We start from the raw sequence: 27,129 nt of genomic DNA on the forward strand, positions 1-27,129 counted from the left end.
CCGAGAGACATGGAGACATCGAGAGATCTGAGAGAGGGCGAGGGCTTTGGGGGGGGGCATGGGAAGGGGGCGGTGGGAGAGGTTGGTCGCCTGTATGGGATGTCCGTCCGGCATTTATGATCCAAGGGGGGAGGGATTGATGGGCCCAGGTGCCGGGCTCCATCCCTACGCAGGGCCTCGCGGTCCCACGCACGATGACCCAACCGGCCACGGTCAGAGCACCGCACCCGACAAGGTGCATGGCTCCGATCCCTCAAACCTCCCCTTGAACCCGGCCGATCGCCCTTGCCGCCATACGGCACCAACCATACAGTGCGGGGGCCGGAGGCACGAATCGTGCACGCCGGTCCTTGTGAGACCGACGCCGCAACGATCCCCTCCTGTCCCTGCAGCACACAACTCACCGGGGGCTCGCATACACTACCCGTCCCGCTAGGTGCTACCCCGGTCTGTGTCGATGCCTGGGCCGCGTCCTCACCTTGTGCGACCCACTCCACACTCGCACACCCAGGCGCACACGCGCCCCCCACACACTTTCTTCTCGCACACTCCGGTGCATACTCTTCTTCCACACACTCCGGTATGCATTCTTCCTCACTCCAGTGCACACTCTTCCTGCACACACTCCGGTGTGCATTCTTCCTCACTCTCCAGTGCACACTCTTCCCGCACACACTCGTGTGCATTCTTCCTCACTCTCCAGTACACACTTCTTCACACTCCGGTGTGCATTCTCGCTCACACTCTGTCCTCGCACACTCCGGTGCGCACTCCCTCTCCACACACTCCGGTACGCACTCTCTCTCACACCGCACAATGGGCCCTTCGCAAATCGTACCACCCTCACTCGTACACCGCACAATGGGCCCTTCGCGAATCGTACCACCCTCACTCGTACACCGCACAATGGGCCTTCCGCGAACGCCCGGGTCTCGCCTCTCTCCCAAGCGCGCCGAGCACCCGTTCGTGTCAACCACATTCTCGCCATTAGCGCCACTCACCTCGGGGCACTCCTTCCCCTGCTTCTCCGCCAGCACCTGCAAACTTTTTATTTGGTCAGCATGCGCGGCATCACGGTGCAACCCCAGACTTTGTACATGCTCCATACCCTTCTCCTGTGATTTATTCCTCGTCTCTTCAACCCCCGTCTTTCTAATTCCAATTATTTCTTTTTCTACCATGACGATCGTCGGCGCCCCTAAAATTTCCTTTTCCAACTCAACCTTCGCCGGCGCCCCCAAAATTTTCTTGTCCAATTCGACGATCGTCGGCTCCTCTACACTCTCCTCTTGCGTCGCTACTGCCATAGCCCCCGTCAATTTGGCTGTGCTCCACTTCACCCCGCTCTCCATGCGTTCTCCGCACCGTGTCACCTCATCACGTACCACCGCGACCTTCCCGCTCAGCCTACGCCCAATGTCCTCCCCCATTCTTTTTATGTCCTTTTTTGACTCTGCTCTCATTTTTTCCATGTCCTTTCTTGATTTGTCCCCCTGGGTATCCATTTTGTTTTCCAACCCTTCCATGTTACACCTGGATTCTTCCCTCATGGTGTCCATCCGATTAGCCATCTTTTCCATATTGTCCCTTGATTCCGCCCTCATTTCTTTCATATCTTCACTCATTTTATTCCTTTCTTCACTCATTTTATCCCTTTCACATTTTGACTCTGCCATGTATACGCTAAATTGTGTCATGAATGACTGCAGGTCAAAACCCGCTGGTACAGCGGGCTCGGCTTCCACCGCCACGTGCGAGGCGCCGCCATTTTCTTCCCCTGGTACCGCCCCTACTTCAACTTCCTCCACTACCAACTGTCCCTGCTGGTCCTGGGCCATTAATTCTTCCCTATCTGTTACTCCCACCGGCATTTGACTGTCTTGGCCAGCCATTGTACGAATATTAATTTGCTTTTAAAACTAAATTTCGTCCGCTCGTAATTTCGAGTGCGTGAAGCGCACTCTAGGTCCAATTATCCCACTCCTGACACCAATTTGTTGCGGATCTCTCGCGCCCGTCGACGTACAGAGGGGGGTGAAACCCTTTTCCCCCTTCAAGCTTCGAGTCCACGAGGCCGAGCCGCCACTCCCGTAGCGAGCATGCGGAAGGGTATCGGGTTGAATCCCGAACGTACCTTAGGTACACACGCCGCCACGAGAACGGGGACTGGGCCTCGCACGAGCCACGCTAATCGGATACGCCGAGCGGTTTGCGTGTCACGTGACTCGTGCCGTTAATTGTCCCCCGTCGCACAGCGGAGCGAAAGGGAGACTATGGTTTTCCCCTCCGTCTGTGTGCGTCCGTCCGTCCGTCCGTGCGGGCGTGCGTGCATGCATAAGCGAAGGACCGCATTCAAATTTGGTGTGTGGGTGCAACCCACGTCAAAATCCAAGATGGCCGCCGCCATGTATGTCTGATGCCATGTATGTCTGAACCTTGAGCTGAATATCTTGAAAAATAAGCGACGTTCCAACTTCTAATCTGGTGTGTGGGTGTATCTAGGCATAAGGAAGAAGGCTATTGAAAATTGGGTCGCCACGTCAAAATCCAAGATGGCCGCCGCCATGTATGTCTGAACATTGTGAGATGAATATCTTGAAAAAATAAGCAAAGTACCAACTTCTAATTTGGTGTGTGGATGTATCTCGGCATAAGGAAGAACGCTATTGAAAATTGGGTCGCCACGTCAAAATCCAAGATGGCCGCCACCATATATATGTCTGAACCTTGTGAGCGAAATATCTTGAAAAATAAGCGAAGTACCAACTTCTAATCTGGTGTGTGGTTGTATCTAGGCATAAGGAAGAACGCTATTGAAAATTGTCGCCACGTCAAAATCCAAGATGGCCGCCGCCATGCATGTCTGAACCTGGTGAGCAGAATATCTTGAAAAATAAGTGAAGTACCAACTTCTAATCTGGTGTGTGGGTGTACCTAGGCATAAGGAAGAACGCTATAGAAAATTGGGTCGCCACGTCAAAATCCAAGATGGCCACCTCCACGTACGTCTGAACCTTGTGAGCGAAATATCATATCATAGCATGTTTTCTGCGTCTTCCACCTTGTCAACTCACATCACTTCCCCGACAGGGGGCCGAGGCATAACGCTTGTTCCTATTGAACCCGATTTGAGCGGTTTTATTCGTGCGATGCTAGGCCAATGGTGTGAAATGACGTGCACGGTCAAATGGAAGGAAGAACACAGGTTTATTTACAATTTATACAGTGATCAGTGTAAAGAGAAGAGACACAGAGCAGATACTTAGTCAATCTTACTTAATCCCCGGACAAGGGCCCACTCACTCACGCAGGAAAAAGGAGGAAGGAAAAGTACGCGCTCCAAACGCGCCTTGGCGCCTTTCGCTCCGGACAGCTCGCCGGGCGTGGCTCTCGAAGTGTTCTCGGCACGTGTGCAGGGAGATCGTGCGTCTGTGGCCCCGGGAGGGATAGTCCTTGCAAGCGCAATTAACAGCCGCAGAGCGCAGGGCACAGGGATAGTTCGTGCACAGAGAGAGCTGGGGGCGGAGAGCGTTCGTTCACAGACCTCTTGGACAGGAACTCTGACTGGGGCTCTGACTCTCCGACAGTCTGACTTCTTACTCAACCACACGACTTCTAGGGCACACTCTGACTCTCTGAAGCTCCGAGTCTCACTGCTCACTCTCTCTGGGTCAGACTGACTTCACTGACTCGGGGGGCCCGGAGCAGGGTTTTATAGCCCCGCCCCAGCGTCTTACCCGAATGTTCCAAGCCCCTCCTCTGGCTGCTGTTGTTAGCACTTGTAAATTTACAAGTACAAGTTAACAAGTGGAGATGCAGGAAATAGGGCAAAATAGAGAAGATTGTCATGGGGCCTGCAAGGCTAACCCCCGCTCTTGCGGGGAAATGGCCTTAAAATGCCTGTTGTTGTTGTTGTTGATACTAGTACACCCGCAGACTCCGGCAGGGGCAGGAAGGGTCATTCCTCTTTGGGGTATGTGGATTACAGTCGATCTATGGTCGGATGAAGCTAATGAAAATATAATCAGATTCCAATGATTCTGAAAGCTTTGGTTTCAACAGCGTGAAGCCGAGCAAGGTGTGAGGCAGGAGCACTAGCCCAGAGGGGAGAGCAGTATTCCATTGAGCTGTGGATGAAAGGCTTGTATGTGGTGAGGAGCTCAAGTGTGCCAAGGAATTCACAACACACAAGGGAATGGTAAAATAAAATCCCTTTAGCCGGCCAGCACTCAGCTTTGCCTTCAAGTGGCCCTCTTCATGGAGAGTGGGGCGATGGCTAGGTTCTCTTGCGCCGGAGCACACAAGATGGCACCAAGGGTGGTGAGGCGAGCAGACGAGACAGCCTCCTTTCTCCTCCACCGTCTGGGCAAGCACATGCGACCACGAAGCTTCCTTACAAGGCAACAATAATCAAAACTCCTTTTCAATCGCTGCAGCAGTAACCCTCTCCTCACAGCCCGCATAAAAATGGCCACGCCATCTCCTCACAGGCGCAAACCAAAGATGGCCAACCTACCCTCCTCGAACCTTCTTGCTCTCTCCCTCTCACCCCACACCCCCTCGACCAATCACGAAGCTCAGGGTGTGGTCTGCCGTTTACGATAGTTTGGAGGCATGGTTTATTTGCCCTTCTGGCAAATGTTAAGGTCCTGTCGGCCGTGGTGAGGTGGGGTTTAGCCCGATCCGGAATGTTCTGGGTTCTGTCGGCAATTATGGCGGTTGTTGTTGTTGTTGTTTTGTTGCTGTGTTGTTTTGCTGGTGTTGTGTTGTTGGTATTTTGTTGTTGGTATTTTGTTGTTGGGGTTGTTTTTTGTGTTGTTGTTGTGTTGTTTTGTTGTTGTTGGAGGTGGTGGCATGGTTGGCCTTGTAGATGTAAAAAAAAAACGTATGGGAAAACCACAGGAGGCAATTACATACTGGAGATAACTAACTTAACCCCTATCTAGATAACTCTGCTCCAACCCTCCCCCCGACCTCCCACCCCACCTTGTTAAGACAAATAAACAACTTAAGCTCTGGTTTCCCTATTTAATACATAGAGATGTCTCCTGCTCGTGCATGGTCCATGCTACACCTATGCGATCCTACCTGTACTATGGTATGTCATCATATACCCCCACAAACGTAACAATATAATCGGCTTGTTCTTTTCACCTACCCAAACCATCCACCAAGTTTCATTTTAATCCGTCCATAACTTTTTGAGATATCGTGCTCACAGAGAGACAAACAGACAGGGGTGAAAACATAACCTCCACCTTTTATTGCGGAGGTAATTAAGTAAACTTGTCCAGTGATGTATTTTTGAAATCCCACAACCCTGACCCCACAGTAACTGAGCTGAAAACAATTTAAAGGTATCACTAATTCCTGCTGTTTGGTTTATCACATCTTAATGATAAAGAGTGATCTCCAAATGTGCAATTTGTTTTGATCGAAATCTCTCTCACTTTCGGATGCGCTTTCTTCCCAGTCATTATTTTAAAATCGCGCCGACCTTACCTGGACATTGCGGTAACTTCTCTTGCAGGTTCATTCTGGCACATTACCGACCTGCACCTTGACTCCAGTTACCAAGAATCCGCCAAGCCTCGTAATGTGTGCCTCACCTCATTGGGCCTGCCGGTTACAGATGCTGGGCCTTTTGGCTCGCACCTTTGCGACTCTCCTTGGAAACTTGTGCACTCTGCGCTGGAACACATGCGCTCTCTGTTGCCTCATCCGGACTTCCTCATCTGGACTGGGTATTTGAGGGGGAGCAGCCGAGGGAACTCGCTCCATGCATCGCATTCATTCTGACTTTCGTGACCACCCTCTCTTAAGCTTGGCTTCTCTGCCGTACACACTCCTGATGAAAGATCTGCCTTACACACCCCTTCTCGCCTTACATGCTCCTTCTCTAACTTACACACTCCTTCTCTGCCTTGCACACTCCTTCTCTGCCTTGCACACACATTTTCTGCCTTGCACACACATTTTCTGCCTTGCACACACATTTTCTGCCTTGCACACACATTTTCTGCCTTGCACACACATTTTCTGCCTTGCACACACATAATCTGCCTGGCACACACATTCTCTGCCTTGCACACACATTCTCTGCCTTGCACACACATTCTCTGCCTTACTCATTCTCTGCCTTACACACTCATTCTTTGCCTTACACATTCCTGATGAAAGAGCTGCCTTACACACCCCTTCTCGCCTTACATGCTCCTTCTCTAACTTACACACTCCTTCTCTGCCTTGCACACTCCTTCTCTGCCTTGCACACACATTTTCTGCCTTGCACACACATTTTCTGCCTTGCACACACATTTTCTGCCTTGCACACATAATCTGCCTGGCACACACATTCTCTGCCTTGCACACACATTCTCTGCCTTGCACACACATTCTCTGCCTTACTCATTCTCTGCCTTACACATTCCTGATGAAAGAGCTGCCTTACACACTCCTTCTCGCCTTACACGCTCCTTCTCGCCTTACACACTCCTTCTCTACCTTACACACTCCTTCTCTGCCTTCCACACACATTTTCTGCCTTGCACACACATTCTCTGCCTTGCACACACATTTTCTGCCTTGCACACACATTCTCTGCCTTGCACACACATTCTCTGCCTTGCACACACATTCTCTGCCTTGCACACACATTCTCTGCCTTGCACACACATTCTCTGCCTTGCACACGCATTCTCTGCCTTGCACACACATTCTTTGCCTTGCACACGCATTCTCTGCCTTGCACACGCATTCTCTGCCTTGCACACGCATTCTCTGCCTTGCACACGCATTCTCTGCCTTGCACACGCATTCTCTGCCTTGCACACGCATTCTCTGCCTTGCACACGCATTCTCTGCCTTGCACACGCATTCTCTGCCTTGCACACGCATTCTCTGCCTTGCACACGCATTCTCTGCCTTGCACACGCATTCTCTGCCTTGCACACACATTCTCTGCCTTGCACACACATTCTCTGCCTTGCACACACATTCTGTGCCTTGCAGACATTCTCTGCCTTACACACTCATTCTCTGCCGTACACACTCATTCTCTGCCTTACACACTCATTCTCTGCCTTACTCATTCTCTGCCTTACACATTCCTGATGAAAGAGCTGCCTTACACACTCCTCGCCTTACACACTCCTTCTCTACCTTACACACTCCTCTGCCTTGCACACACATTTTCTGCCTTGCACACACACATTCTCTGCCTTGCACACACATTCTCTGCCTTGCACACACATTCTCTGCCTTGCACACACATTCTCTGCCTTGCACACACATTCTCTGCCTTGCACACACATTCTCTGCCTTGCACACACATTCTCTGCCTTGCACACACATTCTCTGCCTTGCACACACATTCTCTGCCTTGCACACGCATTCTCTGCCTTGCACACGCATTCTCTGCCTTGCACACGCATTCTCTGCCTTGCACACGCATTCTCTGCCTTGCACACGCATTCTCTGCCTTGCACACGCATTCTCTGCCTTGCACACGCATTCTCTGCCTTGCACACGCATTCTCTGCCTTGCACACGCATTCTCTGCCTTGCACACGCATTCTCTGCCTTGCACACACATTCTCTGCCTTGCACACACATTCTCTGCCTTACACATACATTCTCTGCCTTACACACATTATCTGCCTTACTCATTCTCTGCCTTACACATTCCTGATGAAAGAGCTGCCTTACACACTCCTTCTCGCCTTACACACTCCTTCTCGCCTTACACACTCCTTCTCTACCTTACACACTCCTTCTCTGCCTTGCACACACATTTTCTGCCTTGCACACACACATTCTCTGCCTTGCACACACACATTCTCTGCCTTGCACACACACATTCTCTGCCTTGCACACACATTCTCTGCCTTGCACACACATTCTCTGCCTTGCACACACATTCTCTGCCTTGCACACACATTCTCTGCCTTGCACACACATTTTCTGCCTTGCACACACATTTTCTGCCTTGCACACACATTCTCTGCCTTGCACACACATTCTCTGCCTTGCACACACATTCTCTGCCTTGCACACACATTCTCTGCCTTGCACACACATTCTCTGCCTTGCACACGCATTCTTTGCCTTGCACACACATTCTCTGCCTTGCACACACATTCTCTGCCTTGCACACACATTCTCTGCCTTGCACACACATTCTCTGCCTTGCACACACATTCTCTGCCTTGCACACACATTCTCTGCCTTGCACACGCATTCTCTGCCTTGCACACGCATTCTCTGCCTTGCACACGCATTCTCTGCCTTGCACACACATTCTCTGCCTTGCACACACATTCTCTGCCTTGCACACACATTCTCTGCCTTGCACACACATTCTCTGCCTTGCACACACATTCTCTGCCTTGCACACACATTCTCTGCCTTGCACACACATTCTCTGCCTTACACATACATTCTCTGCCTTACACACTCCTTCTCTGCCTTACACACAAATTATCTGCCTGATGCACTCCTGATGAAAGAGCTGCCTTACACACTTCTTTATCTCACCCTTTCCTTGACCTACTGGATCATTCCTACCTCTTCTTATATTGTGGTTCACTTTGTTCCCACAATAAACACCTTACAGTTCTGGGCCACACACCCTATCATCTTTTGCAGTTTGGTCTTTCACCCTGCTAAAATCTATTTGTGCCCCCATTCCATTTCCCATTTGCACCTGTGCAGCACCTGCTCTTACTTGAGCTTTGATGAACGATTTAATAGGTTATTGAGGTGATGAATCTTTGAGGTTGCATATTTTCTTGCTGTTCATGTGTGTGTTCCGTCCAGGGATAGTCCCCCTCACCTGCCCCCTGGTGATCTCTCCACGGCTGCTGTACTGGACACCATGAGGAATTTCACATCTGTCATATTGGCTGCCTTTCCTAACATTCCTGTGTTTCCAGCCTTAGGGAATCATGATTACTGGCCGCAGGTGGGAATCACATAATTTAAGTGCTGTGATTTTTGTGTATGAGCTATTGCTAAGTACTGTGGTAATAATTATTGTATTATGACAGGATCAGATGCCTGGAAATGTGTGTGAGGTGTACAGCAAGGTGGGGCAAATGTGGAAGATGTGGCTGACGGATGAAGCACTTGAGACTTTCAAAAGAGGTACAAACTCCTTCTTGAGCTTTAATTACAAGAGATATAAGAGTACATGTAGTGCCTTCAGAAAGTATTCACACTTGACTTTTTCACATTTTATTGTTACAGCCTGAATTTAAAATGGATTAGAATGATATTTTTCTGTCACTGATCTACATGTAGTTTGTTGAATTGGTGGAATTTTTTTATTTATTTTATTTATTTTAGAAATTCTTACAAAATAATTAAGTATTCAACCTCTTTGCCATGACAATCCGATTTTCTTTGATTATACTTGACATGTCTCTGCAACTTGATTGAAGTCGACCTGTGGCCAATTCAGCGGCTGGGATTAGGAGACTTATAAGGATAGAGGGAATAATTAATGGGGCCAAATACAGGCAAATCCTGCTCTCTCTCATGCACAGATTTATCCCATCTCGTCTTCAGTTGTCATACTCTTCCTCCCGTCCATGGTACACTGAATCTTGTGGTGAGGCAGTTGCTATGAAACAACTTGCCTTCGCCTCATGCAAGGCTAATCCAACTGAAGGCAATCTCAGTTCCTTTCACAAAACTCGGAACAAGTGTGTGTCTACCCTGAGGAGAGTCAGAAAACAAGATCTCTCTACTCTCAAGACTGAACTCTCAAATCTGTCTCCCTCTTCCAAATACTGGTGGCGTCTTGTCAAATCTGTTTCTGGTTTGTTCCCCATACATTTCCTCCCTTACCAAAAAACGGCAACACAGCTGACTCCACACGTAAAAAAGCAAAATGCCTCAACTCTGTGTTTGCCTCTAAATCTTGTGTCCCAAACCCATCCCTCTCTGTACCCACCGTACCCAGTCGTACCCAGCTGCTCCTGGACTCTGTGTCCTTTACTCCTGATAAGGTGGAAGAGTTTCTGTCAACCCTCGACTCTGATTCTGCAACTGGACCAGATGGCATCAGCCCACAGGTCCTAAAATCCTGTTCTTCCGCTCTTTCACTCCCTCTCTCTGTTCTTTTCACCCTTTCTTTTGCTCAAGGTCATCTGCCATCTGCTTGCAAATCAGTCAACATCACCGCTTTGCACAAAAAATGTGCAAAAACAGATCCTAGCAACTACAGACCAATCAGCCTGCTCCCAATAATCAGCAAAGTCATGGAATCCATCATTGCTTCGGATATCACATCCTTCCTCTTCCCCAATGGCTTGATCTCCGATCATCAATTTGGATTCAGACCAGGTCACTCTACTCTGGACATGCTGCTTCTGCTATCTCAACAATGGATGGAGGTCCTCAATGCCAAACAGGAAATCAGAGCTGTCTCCCTTGACATATCACGTGCCTTCGATATGGTCTGGCACCCCGCCCTGCTCACCAAACTCTCCTCTTATGGTATCCATGGAAACCTCCACGCATGGCTTGCGGACTTCCTCACCGGTCGCAGTCAACGTGTGGCCCTGAATGGAATTCTTTCATCTCCCCTTCCTGTTCATGCTGAAGTTCCTCAAGGCAGTGTTCTGGGCCCTGTGCTTTTTTTGGTCTTCATTAATGATCTTTCCGACTCTCTGGAAAATCCTCTCTATCTCTTTGCTGATAACTCCACTCTCTGCCGCTCCATATCGCAACCCTCAGATCGGCAGGCAGCGGCCTCTTCACTTTCTGCAGACCTGGACAAAATCACAAACTGGTCAAACAAGTGGAATATGTCTTTCAATCCTGACAAATCTTACTCACTTTGTCTCTCCGAAAAGACTGACTGGACAACCCTCCCATCTACTTTTTGAACAATCCTCTTGAAGAAGTTCTGTCACTCAAGCTTTTGGGTCTTGCTATATGCCATGATCTTTCCTGGGAAAACCATATTTCCAAACTGGCCTCTAAAGCCAGCCGCCGACTGGGCATTCTCCATCATGCAAAGTCCTTTCTGGGCACTTCTGAGCTCTTCACCACATACAAAGCTTTCATCCACAGCTTAATGGAATACTGCTCTCCCCTCTGGGCTGGTGCTCCTGCCTCACGCCTAGCTCGGCTTCACGCGGTTGAAACCAAAGCATTCAGAATCATTGGAATCTCCTGCGATGAAGCTGATTCTGAGGGCATTTCTCTCTCACCGCATGCAGGTTGGTGTCTGTCTTCTACCGACTCCTCTCCGGTCTTGCTCCCCCTGCTCTGTCTGTGCTCTGTCCCCCAAATATTCCTGCAGGTTGCACAAGATCTGCCAGAAACCCTCTTCTGGTGAAACTGCCAAAATCAACTCTGCTCACCTTCACTCCTTTATTCCTCTTTTCTCCCGCTTCTGGAACAAACTCCCACAATCTCTTCAATCCCACTCCTCCCTACATGTCTTTAAAACAGCTGTTCACCACCATCTCTTGTCTTTCCCCATCCAAAACCTTGATCTTTTCTACCCCCGTTAAAACACCCCAAATCCGCCTCTTTTAATCCCCAACTTCTTTCCTGAAATTCCTAGTAGTGAAATTCCTCATAGTGTTAATTTGCTTTATACTGTGTACACCTCCCTCCTCCCTAGCACTCCCTTTCCACAGATCTACGGACGTCCTTGTTCCCTACTGTTTGTTGTGCTTGTGTGCTGCCCTCTCCCTCCCCCTCTTGTCTCCCGCTTCCTTCATTGTATGTTTTATGTGTGTGTGTATGTTTTCATGTTCAATGTGTTAGCTCTTACACGAGCCTCGATTCTGTATTTTTAAAAAAAGAAGTCCTTGAGGGGCAACACTACATCGTTGTGTTCCCATCTCCCAAAGGTGAAGAATCACTTGAAAATTTCAAAATTCTCGTATTCGGATTTAAATCTTCACCCAAGTCGATGCACTTCGTCCTTGTCACACACCCATCCTCTCTACCAAATTTCGTCTGAATCCATCCATAACTTTTTGAGATATCCTGCTCATAGACAGGCAGACAAACAGACAGGGGTAAAAACTAAAAACTTTGCCCATACTGTGTGTGTACTTTGGTCCATTTTTGGGATATCACAACTTTTAAAAGCTGAACTATTTTCCCAAGAAATGCAAATCACATAGCTGTGTTTGTTAATGTTTTGGGTTGATGGGCTGTCAAAACATGAATGAACAATTGGACACGCTAATGCATCTGTAATAGTACGGGGAGTGCTTTGTTGTACCAGGTGGATTTTATACCCAGCTCGTGTCGTGGAATCGCACCCAAGTCTCTACGCCACTCCGTATCGTCAGCTTGAATACAGTGCTGTACTACACGCCAAATCGTATCACTGCTGGCTTGGTGGACCCTGGAGGACAATTGGCGTGGCTCAAAGGGGTTCTCTCTGCAGCTCGAAGAGATGGAGAGAAGGTATCCAATCAAACCAATGGATGAAGTTGGACGTGCAAAATGTTGTTCTGTAAGGGTTTGAACTATGTTCGTCTTTTATTAATTTATTTAGAGTTGGTCTTCGTTTTCATTTCTCTCTGCTTTTGCAGGTATATGTGATTGCACATGTACCTCCTGGGGTGGACCCCTGGTTCAACACCACATTCTACAACCCAGACACAAACAAACGCTACCTGTCTGTCCTTCGTGCTTTTGTGGATGTTCTTGTCGCACAGATGTATGGACACATGCATCGGGATTGCTTCCGCGTATTGCGAGACACTGCAGGTAAGGTGATACCAACAACAACAACAACAACATGCATTTTAAGGCCATTTTCCCTGCTAGAGCGGGGGTTAGCCTTGCGGTCCCCATGACAATCTTCTCCATCTTGCCCTATTTTCTGCATCTCTCCTTGTTAACCCCCTTGCCCGCATTTCTTCTTCCACCATCTTTAGCCAAGTCTTTCTCGGTCTTCCCCATCCTCTACTTCCTTCTACATTCATTTCCATCACTCTTCTCAACCAGTCACTTTCATCCTTCCTCAACACATGACCAAACCATCTCAACCTGTTCCTCTTCACAGCATCAATCACAGGCTCTATTCCCATCACCTTTTGCAATTCATCATTTGGCTTCCTCTCTCTCAACGATACTCCGCACATCCACCGAACCATTCGCATTTCCACCCTTTCCAGCCTTCGTTGCTGCTCTACGTTCATTACGCATGTCTCGCTCCCATAAATCATAACACTTCTCACACATGCAGCATCCACCTTTCCCTTCAGCTTCAACGACACACCCCTCCTCGTCAGCACGCCACTCAGTTCCCGAAACTTCTTCCATGCACATCTCACTCTTGCAACCGTTGCCGAGTCTGATCCACCTTCTAGGTAAGGTGATAAGAAGAAGGCTTTTCCTCAATTTTGAACCTCTTATTTTACGTCTTCCAACTCACAAACATTTTGTACCAACAACCTCTACAAACAGGACATTTCCTTGTGCTTTACTTTTCCAAAACTTAGTGATGGAGAAATAAAAACGTGTTAAGTAGATGTGTCTCTGATGTCAACCCCAGGCAATGCAGTTGGGTCAGTCTTCCTCGCTCCAGCCATCACGCCATGGAAAATGAATAATGGAAAGATGGCCTTGCCACTGGCCAACAACCCCGGGTTTCGCCTGTACAAATACAGCCTTGAAGATTACGGCATCTTGGTGAGGATCGGGTTTCCTCCTTGCATCTATGTACTGAAAAGTTTCGTGCCAATTTACCTGGTCAACTCGTTATGATAAGGTAGAAAGGGCTGTGGAGAGAAAAGCACCGCCGCTGGATTTAGGCATTGACACCGAATGTGTTTTGGGAAGTACCCTCCCCCAAGGTCAACGTCTGTCTGAAATGTCAAATCATGTGTTGTCTACTATGTGTCTCTGTATGTGAGTGCGTGATTTGTGTGTGACAGCTCTTCCACGAGGCTTAGAAACTGTAGGCACCCCTGATAAATTTATCGGTGATTGCCAATGTTAACCCGGTGGTAGAACCTGGGGTTTTGTTTGTAGTAAGTGATGCAACGTTTCCTTTTGAGAACGTCAGTGCCAATCATGCAGTACCTTTGTGCACAGAATTGCAAGCAAAGAGGAAACCTTATTGCATGCAATTGACATGAAGGTTTTAGCTTCTGTACAGAAAAAATTTCCAATATTTGCATTCAGGACCTGTGGCAATACTTCTTGAACCTGACGGATGCCAACCTCAAGGGAATTGCTGACTGGCGCGTTGAATACAAGATGGCTGCCACCTACAACCTGAAGGACCTGCGTCCGCACAGCCTGGCACAGCTTGCCAAGCGTCTTGAAGAGCCTCGTGGACGTGCATTTACACTTTACTATAAATACTTTTTGGTGAGCTTCTCACATAATTTACCCTGCTCGGATTGCTGTCACTGGATTCAGGTGTGTGCTGTGAGCTTTCTGGACCATACGGCCTACCAACGGTGCCTTGCTCGACACAGGCAAACTCAGGTATTACCAAGTAGGTGTTTTGCCGGATGGTTTTAGGTGCGGGGTTGTGTTGGTGGAGAGTTTAATGTCATTCCTTCCTCCCACGCCCTCCCTTGCTGTGCACCTTGCGTTTGTAATATTCCTTTAAACGATGAGATTTTCTGTTTATTTGCATCAAGATGTAAAATGTATGAAGATGTGACTGATTGGTGAAGCGGTATACGTGTGCACACTTCACTCCGTCCTTGCTGAATGTGACGATATTTGACTACGCTGTCGTCAGCAGTCAACAGTCGATAAATATATGGCGAGGTGATTAGCAACACTATTATTTTACGACCACCAAACATTGAGGGCTTATTGAACAGACTTTAAACTTGCTGGAAGGATACAAGGGTGCCAACGTGTCTTGACCAACTTGTAAATGTATTTGGGTGATTCACCAAGTGCTTTTGGGGGGAAACCCCTGCATTTGGGACATTCCCCCTCCCCAAATATTTGGGATTGTAAACTTGTTGGGTTTTAAACTTTGCCTCTCTTGTTGAGTCTAATAACACTGAATAGAGGGGGAATTAAAATGCCATGTTAGGAAAACCATAGTGAGAAAAGAAAGGGTTTGAATGTTGGTGGGATGAAAGGCAAAGACAGGTTGGCAGTAGGAGGGAGGAAAGGTGGAAATGGGAATGAGTGGTAAAAGGTTTGCCATTTTGCATACGTAATATGTAGATGAACCCAGGCAGGCAAGTTTGGTTGGTGTTCAAATTCCAGTGCAAGTTCATTTTTTCAATTGACTTTATAAGAAAGGGAAAGAAGCATTATTTTCACTTTATTAGTCCCCTACCAGTGTACACCGGAGGAGGACTATAGGTTTGCACGCCATCCCTCAGTCTGTCAGTCCGTCAGTCCGTCACGCAAAGAACAGTTTTCCGGACTTTTTTTCTAAACTCTTAACGCTAATGATTTCAAACTTGGCACATGGTTTCCTCATGATAAGTTACAGATCAAGTTCGAACTTCACGACGTTTCGATCATTTTTGACAAAGTTATGGCACTTTGAACTTTGGGAATTCTGATAATTCTGATGATCCTTAACGCAGTGCCATTTTAAGTTTTAATTTCCTTTAAAAAAGATTTTCTCTGCAATAATAGGACCGATTGAGATCAAATTTTCACCATAGGAGGGACTCGGTCTGTAGAATATTTTAATGGTAATTATGACGTCACAGTTCACGTGGTTCGGGCGCCATATTGTTTTTCGTGAAAACACGAAAACCCCTTTTTCTCTGCAACAGCTGAACAGAACGATGCGAAACTTTGCAGGCAGTTTCGCATACCCATGACGAACAAAAAAGTCAGCGAGCATGACGTCATGCATCACATGGTTTCAGAGTTATGACGTTTTTAAGCATGAAGCTTTAAAATCTAGCTCCTCCCTCATTTTTGATCCAATCGAGGGGAAACTTCACAGATCTGTTCAACATGTCAGTCTACTAAAATGTCCTTTTGGAATTTGCGATCGGTCACGTGGTTTGGCAGATATCGTTCATTAAACGAAAATATTTTAAAAATGGATATCTCTTGAATCGCTAGTACCTCAGACCGTGAGTTGGTAATTATATAATTCACACAGTGCAATACATGGAGGCTGCTCCACGGAGCGACCTTGCGGGCTTATCAACGAGGCGAGGCATGACACACGTGTCTCAGCATACCTCAGATCAAGTTTGAAAACCAGCATCAACCGTGCATAAATTTGCATATTCGATTATTTTTGACAAAGTTATGGCACTTTGAACTTTGGTAGGGGACATGTATTGCAGCGCAATACTCAGAATGCTTGTTCTCCTAGTCTTTAAAGGTCATTGTGGTTTATTACACAAACTATAGTAATTGGTTGTTGTGAATATTAATTTATCGGAGAGTGGATTAAAAACTTCTGTGTACGATATGCCTTGTACTGAATGTAAAGTCAAGTAAAGTTGTGCCATATTATGGACGTACACGACTTTCCTGGTCACTGAAGGGACTCTCCGTTAATGTCCCGATTTCACGTGAAAATTGTATCCGTTTTACATTTTCAGTTTTATCCACACTAGTTTTAAGTCTGTGGCATTTAACATGAACAGAAGGTTCATATGAGATAACTTTACAACTATTTGATGTCATCACAAGGATGCTTGGAGGTAAAGAACAAAACAACAGTGTGTGGGAGCCTGGAGTCACAGCATGACAAACTATGTAATCAGATGGTAACACCAAACAGGACAACCCAAGTTATTATCGAATTATTAAAGCTCAGTAACAGCCCGAAGTCCCCTACATTACAGTAAAACATCATCTGCATGATATTTTTGGGCAGCATCTGTTAGGCACTGCAGGAAACCACCACCACTACTACTACTACTACTACCACCACCACCCACAATTATCCTTACCTTCTTGTGGGATAAGTCTTTCACTGACCTGACGGTTGACTGAAAGTGGTTTGGGCAGCAATTTGTAATTTGTTCACGGTGCTTTTTGTGAAGGACACTTTTGGAATCTGTTGCTTTAAAGCATTATATGGAACATTTCGATAAATAGGCCTTTGTACTGGTAGTAAAACATATTTTGCCTTTGTTTGTTGTATGACCTTGAAGCCTGGTGTTGGCTTCGCGGTTAGGGTGCCGGCTTGCGATCCTAGGATCCTGGGTTCGAATCCCGGTCGATCGCTGAATTAACACCAGGGGGGATGACTCAGCCTGTCATCATTCTGAGGTCGGCAAATTGAGTACCAGTTCACTGGTAATTCCCTGTGTGTCGCAAGAGGCGACCAACAGGGTTGGCCGCAGGAAGGGCATCCGGCTGTAAAACATTGCTTCAAAAAGGGGACCAAGGTGCCCAAAAAAGGCCCAACCCCTGCTCTGCGGGGAAAAATGGCCTCTAAAGGTGGTTCTTTTGTTGTATGACCTTGCATTTCCTCTATCGTATGCAGCACAAGGCATTGGGGTAGCATCATTGTTTGAGGGTGCTGCTGTGCCGCTGATGCAATGCCATCTGCTCTGGCTATGGCGGGAGTTTGGAATTTGTGCAGGGTGCCTGCGATAGCTCGCCTACTCGACGCGAATGACACCATGGAAATTTTAATGTCCATCAACGAATGCTGGCAAACAGGATTAACAGGATGCCTGTTTAACGTCCATCCAAAGGATGGCACACACATTGATGAAATACTGGGATGACGGTTTATAGCTGGGTCGGGATTCAAACCCAGGCTAGACAGCTTAGAGGTGAGTTTGTTTACCTCTAGGCCATCAGTTCAGCTCACCTTAAACTGGAAAGTGTTGTGATGAAATGTTAATCTTTTTATATTGAGTTTTTTTAAAGCAAGTTTTAACGTCTTCACAACTCTAACCAGGGTCTCATCCATTCTTGTGCAGCAATTAAACGACGTAATTTCAGATTCAACAAGTAAATTACGTGACTAACTTGGCAAAAAAAACAACCTATTTCTTATTCTTTGTGATTTAAAGCTCAAAGCAAGGACAAGTTAATCGGAATGATCTCTGTCTCTATTTTTCTCTCTCTCCCCCTCTCTTCCTCCCTCCCTCTCTCTCTCTCTCCGTGTCCATACACACTTGCATGTTGTGGGCTTTTGTTTGCTTTGAGAGGAAATTATCCTTGGTTGTTCATCACTGAACCACATGTCTGTGAGTCTCAAGTGTATACCCACTAAGCAGACCCATACTTGAACGACCAACACCGGTTCTCAGGTGATTCAAGCATTGCCGCGTCATCTCTGGGTCCTTTCTGCCCACTGGCTGATGCTCTACTGTGACGATTTCATTTGGTTCTGCGATGGATGTCGGTAAACCCGCACTCTCCGTAAGCCAAGTCTGGTGTGCCCTGGAGTTTGGATGTATGGCAGCGAGAAATATTTGTCTCAATACTTGAACCTTCTGCTTGGCAGGATTGTACTGATATACTGGATGTCTCCCATCCAAGGTATTTCTGCTTCTCTCTGCTTTTTCGGCAACTCTTCTTCTGATATCCGACGGGGAAGTTCTGACCAGCAGGTAGAGGCTGTCAATGCCAAGTGGCATTGGGTAAGCCATAATGTTAACAGCAGTTGGTGTTCAACATTAGGTCCAATTTCTTTACATGTTCTTGTAGACTCTCCCACACGGCACAAGCCTACTTGGCAGTGGAGAAGCAGAATGGTAAGGCAGTAGAGCAGGTAGCAGTTGGAATGGATCCCCATTTTGAATTGAAGAGTTTGTGTAAAATGCATTTGTGTGCAGTGACATTCACTTTTGCTTTCTTTGTGTGCCTTGCATTCCGAGGCACGATCTTGAGTTGCACTGTAGTCGATTGTTGTGGGACAGTGGAGTTCCTATTTCATGTGACCTTCTGCTCTCTTCTTGCTGCCTCCATGTTGAAAAGTACTGAATGTGGTCTTCTATGGTTTGCTTTTGTTTTTCTGTTTGATGGCCTTTATTTTTAATTCTGTATATTTTTACAAATGTTTATTGCATTTATACAGATATGATAACATTGATTTTTGATTCCATGTATTAATTTTGGACACTTAAAGATTTACCAATTAAGGATGACCTCAATGCAAGTGACATGAAATAAATGTTTTATGATGTGATGAGCATTTTTTGCCTGAACATATGAGATAAATAATGTGCGTTCTGTGGTATATTGTGTAATTTGCGTGCTGTGATCGTTGTAGTTACAAACAGCATGGTGAGACGCAGATGCCTCACTGCGGTAGAGCACGGACGAGCCTTGGCATGGCAGGATGATGGTCGATCACAATGACGTGTTGCTCAACGTCTGGGGGTATCACATGGGTTTGGTGAACAACCTCTGGATTGTTTCACTTGTTTGTTTTTTTTTACCATTCTTGATGTCACAAATGTGCACCTGTTTGCTTTTACTAATAACAGGAGATTTTTCATAATGAAAAGTTTGTGCCAACACTAATTTTTTTTAATTCAAATCGAGGCTCATTGAAGAACAAGGGAATACAAGGCAACAAACTGACAAGTAGGACAGTGGGGCCACATTGGATGCAATAAGCAAGAGCATGAAGAAAGAGGAAGAGAGGAGGGGAACAAATTCAGTTGCTTATAAGTAAAAGGGTTAAACAACATGCATTTTAAGGCCATTTTCCCTGCAAGAGCGGGGGTTAGCATTGCGGTCCCCATGACAATCCTCTCCATTTTGCCCTATTTTCTGCATCTCCCCTTGTTAACCCCCTTGCCCGCATTGCGTTAAGTTAAGGTATAATTGATGGAGCAGAAAAGATAATGGATAGTGATGGGAAATGACGTGTGATGGTTGTATATTGCTTCCTTTGAAGCCCTGAAGGGAAGAATGGGATTGGACAGCATCAATAAGGCAATTTCACAAATGGGAGGGAAAAAAATGAACAAAAGAGTAGAGTGGGACAGCCTGGATTTGGGGGATTCAACCCCCAAATGGCTGAAAGAGCAGAGGCCACCAACATTCCTTCATCTAAGAGCAACAGACCTTGTGGTTCTGCCTCATTGCAAGAGATTTGAATAATGTTAACACCTTTTAGATTCTACAGAATCCAGGAGTGACAGATGTGATGCTGGGGTGCCAGCACATAGGGGAGAGCAGTACTCCATTGGGCTACGGACAAAGGCCTTACAGACTGAGTAACTCAGATGTTTCAGGGATAGGCTTTGAATTGTGTCGGATTCTCCTGCTGCCACTGGCTTTGGCTTTACCACGTGGTCACCCGAGAAGAGGACATGGCTGAATGTGAGGCCTAGAAGTTGAGACTGAACCTTTTCCAGTGGCTGTCCATGGAAATAATTAGGTGTGTTTATTTGATAATCCTTCCGGAGCAACTTGACTGCTTTTTTCTTTCTTTTCTTTTTTTAATGCTAACAAAACATAATGTTCAAGACTACAAGTAACACCACTCATCTCATGCTGGAACAATGTATAAAGAGGTTTTAGTAGTTTTTCAGGTTTTGTTTGGGTTTTACAATCCATTCTGCCTGCATAAGCTGTTTTGAAACAACAGGCATAAACATATTCAAGTCTGTCATAAAAAAACTCAGACAAAATGTTTTTTAGAGATGTATAAACAACAATTATCACTGATTGGCCCAATGATAAACAAGATAACAGCCAACTGGAGGTGAATTTGTTTACCCAGGGGTGTCAAACGCATTTTATATGGCGGGCCTGATTAGATGCCACTGCACTTCATACGGGCCATTCGTCCAATAAACGAGTAAAATAGGCAGATAATAAAACTTAATATTGTCATCTGCTAGATGTCGGCAATAATCCATAGCAACACTACTACTACTACTACTACTACTACTACTACTACTACTACTACTACTACTACTACTACTACCACCACCAATAATTTAATAGAAATAAAAATACACAGGTACTTTCTTTAGTTACTGCTGCTGCTTCCTAACACTTGAAACTTCTTAGTTTGGGCCACTGCATCAAATATTGGAGCCACTGGGCTGTGGCGAAGTTGAGTGTTGTGTTCAGGTGTGTCAGTAAGTTGAGAGCGTGGTTTAGACTTTTTGCTCATTACAGCGAAGACCTGTTCAGACGTACGTTGTTCCAAACATAAAAATAATTCTCGATGCAAAACACTTCAGTTTGGATTAATTTTGTACCAGGTATTGATAAAATGTGCTCATACCAACATCGGAAAACTTATCTTTAAACAATGTGTCGCACTGCAGTTCTGTTATTTCTATTTGTACCTCCTCTCGGACATCATGTTCTATGGAAGAACACTATATGCAAAAAAAATTGCAAACTTTTCAACCTTTCTGATGTCAGAGAATTGTTCTTGAAATTATTTTCGATGCTCAGCAAATTTGCCTTTGTACTTTTCTGTGACCTTATCACACTGAGGCCCAGCAATGTCAAGTAAAGATTTCAATGTGGGGAAATGTGTTGAATTGCTCTCAGAAAGTTGCTTCTCCCATAGCTGAAGCTTCATCTCAAAGGCTGGTGTAGTGTTCTGTCACCACTTTGTTGTACACCTGCTTCTTTATGTTGAGCCAGTTCAGGCGTTACATAACATCTACCAGAAATGCAAGGTCTTGAAGCCATTTCTTCTTGCAATTCAGGTACATCCTCTTCTTTCTGATCCATGAACAGTTGTATCTCACCACGCAATTCATAGAAGCGTTTCAGTACAGCTTCCCGACTTTGCCATCGGACTTCAGTGTGGTATGGCAGTCCATGTTCAATGTGCTTCCTCCAGAAAGCGGTTAAATTGCCTGTGGTTGAGACCTCTTGCTCAAATAAAATTCACGGTTTCAATGACCACATTCATAACGTTATTCATTTTCAGGGTTTTCAATGCTTCTTGGTGCACAATTCAATGAAATTACAAAACTATTAGCTTAGGTTCACAGCAATTTTTCTTTAAATTTTGCAACAATTCCAGCTTTCTTACCCACCATTGAGGGTGCCCCGTCTGTGGCCAGACTCACAGCTCGTGTCCAGTCCACAACTAAACTGTTCAGTGCTCTCACCAAATTGTTGAAGAGGTCATCAGCTGTTGTCGTTCATCAGAAACAATTAGACTTGGCATTTAATATGGAATATATATTTTTTCTTGACTTGGGTTTAATTTCTGAACTCGGTATATCAATCTGGTGAGTTTATTTTACGCTTCGGTGATTTATTTGTTAAAAGAGCCATGTCACTGATTGTTTGTCGCAGCAAGAAGTCAATAACAGGATTATATCACAGGTGGCGTGACAAAATGTACGGACAGGTACATTTGATGATTGGCTTCACAATCAGGTATATAAGGGTTGTTGCGTTCTGTATTAGTGGAAAACAACTGCTGCACGTCTACAAAGGTTATTGCCGCTTCCCCTGGAGATGGTCCGTCAACTCGACAATGCTGTTTGTCATTTAGTGGTGGCTTTACGAAATTCCGGCATGAAACAGCGTGCTATTGCTCGGCAGTATGGCATCACTCAAGGTCAGGTGTCAAAGATCCTGAAACGAAATGCTCAGAGGGGTGTCCCTAATCCAATACCGAGGTCAGGACGTCCCCACAGAACCACAAGGAGGAATGATCGCCAGCTGCACCGGTTAGTCCGCAATGGCCGTACCAAGTCAGCTAATCGGCTTAGGGCTGAGTGGCAGCAACTGACAAATGTGCCTGTATCCAGAAGGCTAGTCAACCAACGACTGGTTCAAGCAGGCTATCGTGCCAGGCGTCCCCTGAGAAAGCCACATCTGACCAGACAACACCGCCAGCACCGATTGCAGTGGGCCAGAGAGCACCGTCAATGGCATCCAGGACACTGGAATCACGTGATCTTCAGTGACAAGTCTAGATTTCTGGTCTATCGTGAATATGGCCGTGTCCGAGTGCGCAGACAAGTGCATAAAGCCTACAACGAAGATTTTATAGTGCCAAGAGTCCAAGCTGGAGGTGGTGGGGTGACCGTTTGGGCTGCTTTTCATGCAGGGGGCAAAACTGACCTGGTTGTTCTGAATGGAAACCTGAACCAGTTCAAGCACAGGGCCATTCTGGAATAAACATTGCTTCCATTTGTTCGTGCAGCCTTTCGAGGAAACTTTGTCTTCCAAGATGACAATGCACGGCCTCATCGTGCTCGCATGATCCAACACTTTCTTGCTGACCGTGGTGTAGAGCATATGGAGTGGCCTGCCATGTCCCCGGATATGAATCCGATAGAGAACTTGTGGGCAGAATTAACGCGTCAAATCGACAACTTGGACCAGCAGCCTGCCTCTGTGCGTGAATTGCAGCAGGCTATTGACACTGCATGGCAAGCGATTCCTGTCCAAACCTTGGCAAATCTCGTGAACAGCATGCCTCGACGTGTACGTGCTCTCCTGAATGCTCGTGGGGGTTACACGAAGTACTGAACTGTAATTTTACTGTCCGTAATCCCAGTCGTAATTTAACTTTTGTTTTTGTTAAAAAAAATTTTTGGCTAATGTGCAAAATAAAGAGATACTTCTGGAAAACGCACACAAGTTTAACACAGTACTGTCCGTGAATTGAGTTCGATATCAGTTTACATCACTTTCAAGGATCAATTTATTTGCTTCGAAATGTCAAATGTGGTTTTTGTTTCTTTTAAAGGTCACATTAACAAAATCTAGAATAATTTCAACATAATTCCAATGAACTTTTGGTTCTAAGTCATCTTGAAAAGTAAGTTCACCCCCACAAAAAAAAAATTCCATATTAAATGCCAAGTCTGTATATAAACTCCTCTGTTATGTGCATATTTCCATCAACTCAAGAATGAATCCATCTGTAATTTCGTCATTTGCAACTGAAAATGCAGCAAAAGACTTCGCCTTGTTCCGGAGGCGACTGTTGAAATCCTCATCTAAATCACCAATCCTCTCAGACTCATTTTCAGAGGTTTATATTCGCAAAAGCCTGCCGCTGATCCGGACAGACTAATTATGTGGCTTTTACCATGCAGTTCTTCAAAAATTCTCCTTCCGAAAATGGTTTCGATGACACAGCTATTTTATGGGCAATCAGGTAGCTCACCTTACCTGCAGCCTCACTTGCTTGATAAAAAACGATCGCTACTTTTTCAATGACTGTGCTAATTCAGAAACCTTGTTTTCATGCAACTTTTTAGTATATTTATCATATTTCTCACCAAGGTTAGCTTCATAGTGTCTCTGAACGATGGAATCTTTCGCAACAGCTACTTGTTGCCAACAAATCAAACAAGTGGGTTTTCCATTCACTTCCACAAAGAAATACGTGTTTCTCCATTTTTCTTAAATCGTATGACCCTCGATATCTATCTTCCTCTTCTTGGATGAAAACGTCACTTTTGTGCCTCCAGGAGGGGAAAATCTGTGTGGTCCCACGTGTTTACATATCCTCACATTCGCGCAAGATCTGTTTGCTCTTACAGGGACCAATAAACCTGGGTATGGGATATGACGATATGCCTTAGGTGGGATACTGCCGGACTCGTACTGGCTAAAAACTCACCCGGTTGACTACTGCTCGCCTCCAGTACCCGTGCTCTATCTTGGGCAACATTGAACATTAATTTTGTTTTGTTCTGAAAACCAATTATTTTGATAGAAGAATGAAAATTGTTCGGTTACAATATATTGGTTCTAAACTTTTGAAAATATACAATTATACACCGACATACCGCAAGCTTGGGAATTAACGCATTGCAGCGTGCACTTTATAAAATACACTTTATAGCAGGAGTACCCAACATTGCCCGGCATAATTTTTTTTTTTTTTGTGGGTGCCTAAAACACTTCCCTACACCCATTGAGGAAAATTTATATTTAATATTGAAATAACACACACATACACACACACAGTCAGACAAACGGCCCTCTTACAGTATATATTTTCATATTATGCACTTTTTCTATACTTGAACTAAGGCTCGTAATAGAGTTGACACACACACACACACACACACATGGACATACTGACGGGACAAACACTTAACACCGCCACTGAGCTTGGAGGAAGTGCCGTCACTAGCGTCACGTCCCAGGATACAATAGGTACTAGTGACATATGCGGGTAGCTATGCAAAGATCACCATATATGGTCACTAATTATGCAGTCAATAAACACTATTTTAAACGTGTTTTTCAATTATTAAAAAAATAAAATTTTGCGCAAAAAGAATGTCTTTTGAAGTTGGATCAGATGGGAAACTCATCATGCATGAGTGACTACTAGTCTGTGGATCAGCCGAAAGTGTAAGGCAGGCATGATGTGGGCCTCGGGCTGTATGTTTGACACCCTTGGTTTTACTCCTTCCTGACTGCATGAAACTTGAACCAATTTTTATGGAATTCTTTTGTCCTTATGGAAGCTCTTACAGCAACAATGCAACGCATACTATGTTTAGAATCTTTTACATGTTACCATTCTTTCTTTTCCTTGTATTCTAAAATTCTGCGCCGTGGAGAATCATCGCCTCACAAAATGATCGATGGTTATAATGTTACTTTTACTTTTCTTTTGAACCTGTGACATTTACCCTTTTATGCAAAAGTGGATATAATAACAATGGATGTCCATAATGTTGGTGGAGCTTTGGCACATTCAGTACAAGTGGAGAAATATTTCAAGGTCAGAATCGGTCCTGGACGGGTCGCCACTCCGACTGATGGTGATTTGAGCAGGAATTTGTTCAGGGTCTCGGCAATAACTTGCCTACTCTTCGTGAAAGACATTGTGGCATCTTTAACGTGCACCAACTACCAGTGCTGGCAGATGGGTCCTCCGGCCTGACATCCTTCCGATGGATGGCGCACACACACTAATGCCTCAAATTGCACGTGAAGTAACGAGAATGGCAGGTTATAGCTGGATCAGAATTCAAACCCAAGTTAGACAGCTTGGAAGAGAGTGCGTGTAACTCCAGACTATCCTGCCAGCCCTCTTGGAGAGTAACGCCAAATTGATATTTTGGGCAAAACAAAAACCTGAAACATCAAGTTTATCAAGTACAGAGATCATTGACATTCTTTACCCAAATTATTTTCTTGAATTTTCTCAAGAGTTTAAAATTTATGGTCTTCGCTGAACCTTTGGAATTGTTCGTTGACTTGTATCAGAAAGTAGATAACCCTTATTGCAAATTTTTTTTTTTTTGTCTTTCATCATCAATCACTTGTTTTTCTTTTCCTTTTCTTTGTTTCTTCCTTTCTGTTGTCCTTCTTTTTCTTTGTGTCTGTTTTCTTTTCCGTTTGATGACAATCTTCTGCATGTCCTTTTCCTGAAGTTTTCTCTCTGCCATTCCCTCTTTTTTCTGAGCTTTCCTTTACTTTCTTTGGTTTTGTAACTCCCACATCTTTTTCTGTTCCCTTTGCCTCTTTCTTCATCTTTTTTCCATATGCGGGCTTAGTCATCTTTTCTTCTTTCCTTTTCTTCTTTCCTGCTTTATGCTGTATCTCCTTGATGACATCCTCCTCCTTTCTTTCCCTTTTTGGCTTCTTTGACTTTTCTTCAGCATCTTCCAATCCTGTAATGAAAAGCATCAAACAACCATTGTTGTTTGTTGATGTGATATGGGGATGGTGAACTGTTCTATCGGTATCCACTGGTCCTGTTATTGTATTCAAGTATTTTAAGAATGGAGTTATGTTAACTAGCTTACTTAATCTAACAACATTTACTCATTCACTCATGCATTTTTTTTTTTTTTTTTTTTTTTTGTATACTGAATCGAGGCTCGTGAAAGAGCTAACATTTATTTCACAAACAAAGCAACCAGACAAAATATACAAAAAGAGGGAGCGGAAGACAAGATGGGGAGAGAAGGGGAAGCACACGACCACAACATTTGAGAGCAGGGAGAAGTGTGGGAGGGAGAGGGCTTGGGGGCAGGAGGCGTGGGAAGGGGGGAGAGGTATAAAACACAAGGGGACCGAAATTAGCGGGGGTAGAAAAGATCAAGGTTTTGGATGGGGGAGGATAAGAGATGGTGGTGAACAGCTGTTTTAAAGACCTGGAGGGTGGAGTGGGATTGAAGAGAGTGAGGGAGTTGGTTCCAGAGGCGGAAGAAAAGAGGAATGAAGGAGTGAAGGTGAGCAGAAAGTCTTGATTTTGGCAGTTTAACCATAAGAGGGTTGCAGGCAGATCTTGTGCGACCTGTAGGAATAT

General features: G+C 45.4%; 2 protein-coding genes across 7 annotated transcripts in view; one reads left to right on the forward strand and one right to left on the reverse strand.

Annotated features, from left to right (window-relative positions):
• The window catches only part of SMPDL3A (sphingomyelin phosphodiesterase acid like 3A), a 30,000-nt gene extending 10,914 nt beyond the window's left edge, over window positions 1–19,086 (forward strand). Inside the window, exons 2-9 of one of the 4 annotated variants that reach the window (XM_068120915.2) lie at window positions 5,531–5,744; window positions 8,817–8,961; window positions 9,047–9,143; window positions 12,253–12,437; window positions 12,566–12,743; window positions 13,534–13,670; window positions 14,166–14,474; window positions 18,104–19,086. In XM_068120915.2, the coding sequence (XP_067977016.2) occupies window positions 5,531–5,744; window positions 8,817–8,961; window positions 9,047–9,143; window positions 12,253–12,437; window positions 12,566–12,743; window positions 13,534–13,670; window positions 14,166–14,474; window positions 18,104–18,184 (1,346 nt within the window). In that variant the 3' untranslated portion in view covers window positions 18,185–19,086. The remainder of the gene's footprint in view (window positions 1–5,530; window positions 5,745–8,816; window positions 8,962–9,046; window positions 9,144–12,252; window positions 12,438–12,565; window positions 12,744–13,533; window positions 13,671–14,165; window positions 14,475–18,103) is intronic. The other 3 variants (XM_068120914.2, XM_068120916.2, XM_068120917.2) reach the window with 3 other exon arrangements.
• The window catches only part of LOC137430221 (uncharacterized), a 35,294-nt gene continuing 27,083 nt past the window's right edge, over window positions 18,919–27,129 (reverse strand). Inside the window, exon 4 of one of the 3 annotated variants that reach the window (XM_078780432.1) lies at window positions 18,919–19,274. In XM_078780432.1, coding sequence (XP_078636558.1) covers window positions 19,201–19,274 — 74 coding nt within the window. In that variant the 3' untranslated portion in view covers window positions 18,919–19,200. Of the gene's footprint in view, window positions 19,275–20,362; window positions 21,737–23,529; window positions 26,489–27,129 lie in introns of those variants that run through there. The other 2 variants (XM_078780431.1, XM_068120918.2) reach the window with 2 other exon arrangements.

Source organism: Myxine glutinosa, chromosome 6 (assembly GCF_964187855.1).
Source record: "Myxine glutinosa chromosome 6, kmMyxGlut1.1, whole genome shotgun sequence".
Classification (NCBI taxonomy): domain Eukaryota; kingdom Metazoa; phylum Chordata; class Myxini; order Myxiniformes; family Myxinidae; genus Myxine; species Myxine glutinosa.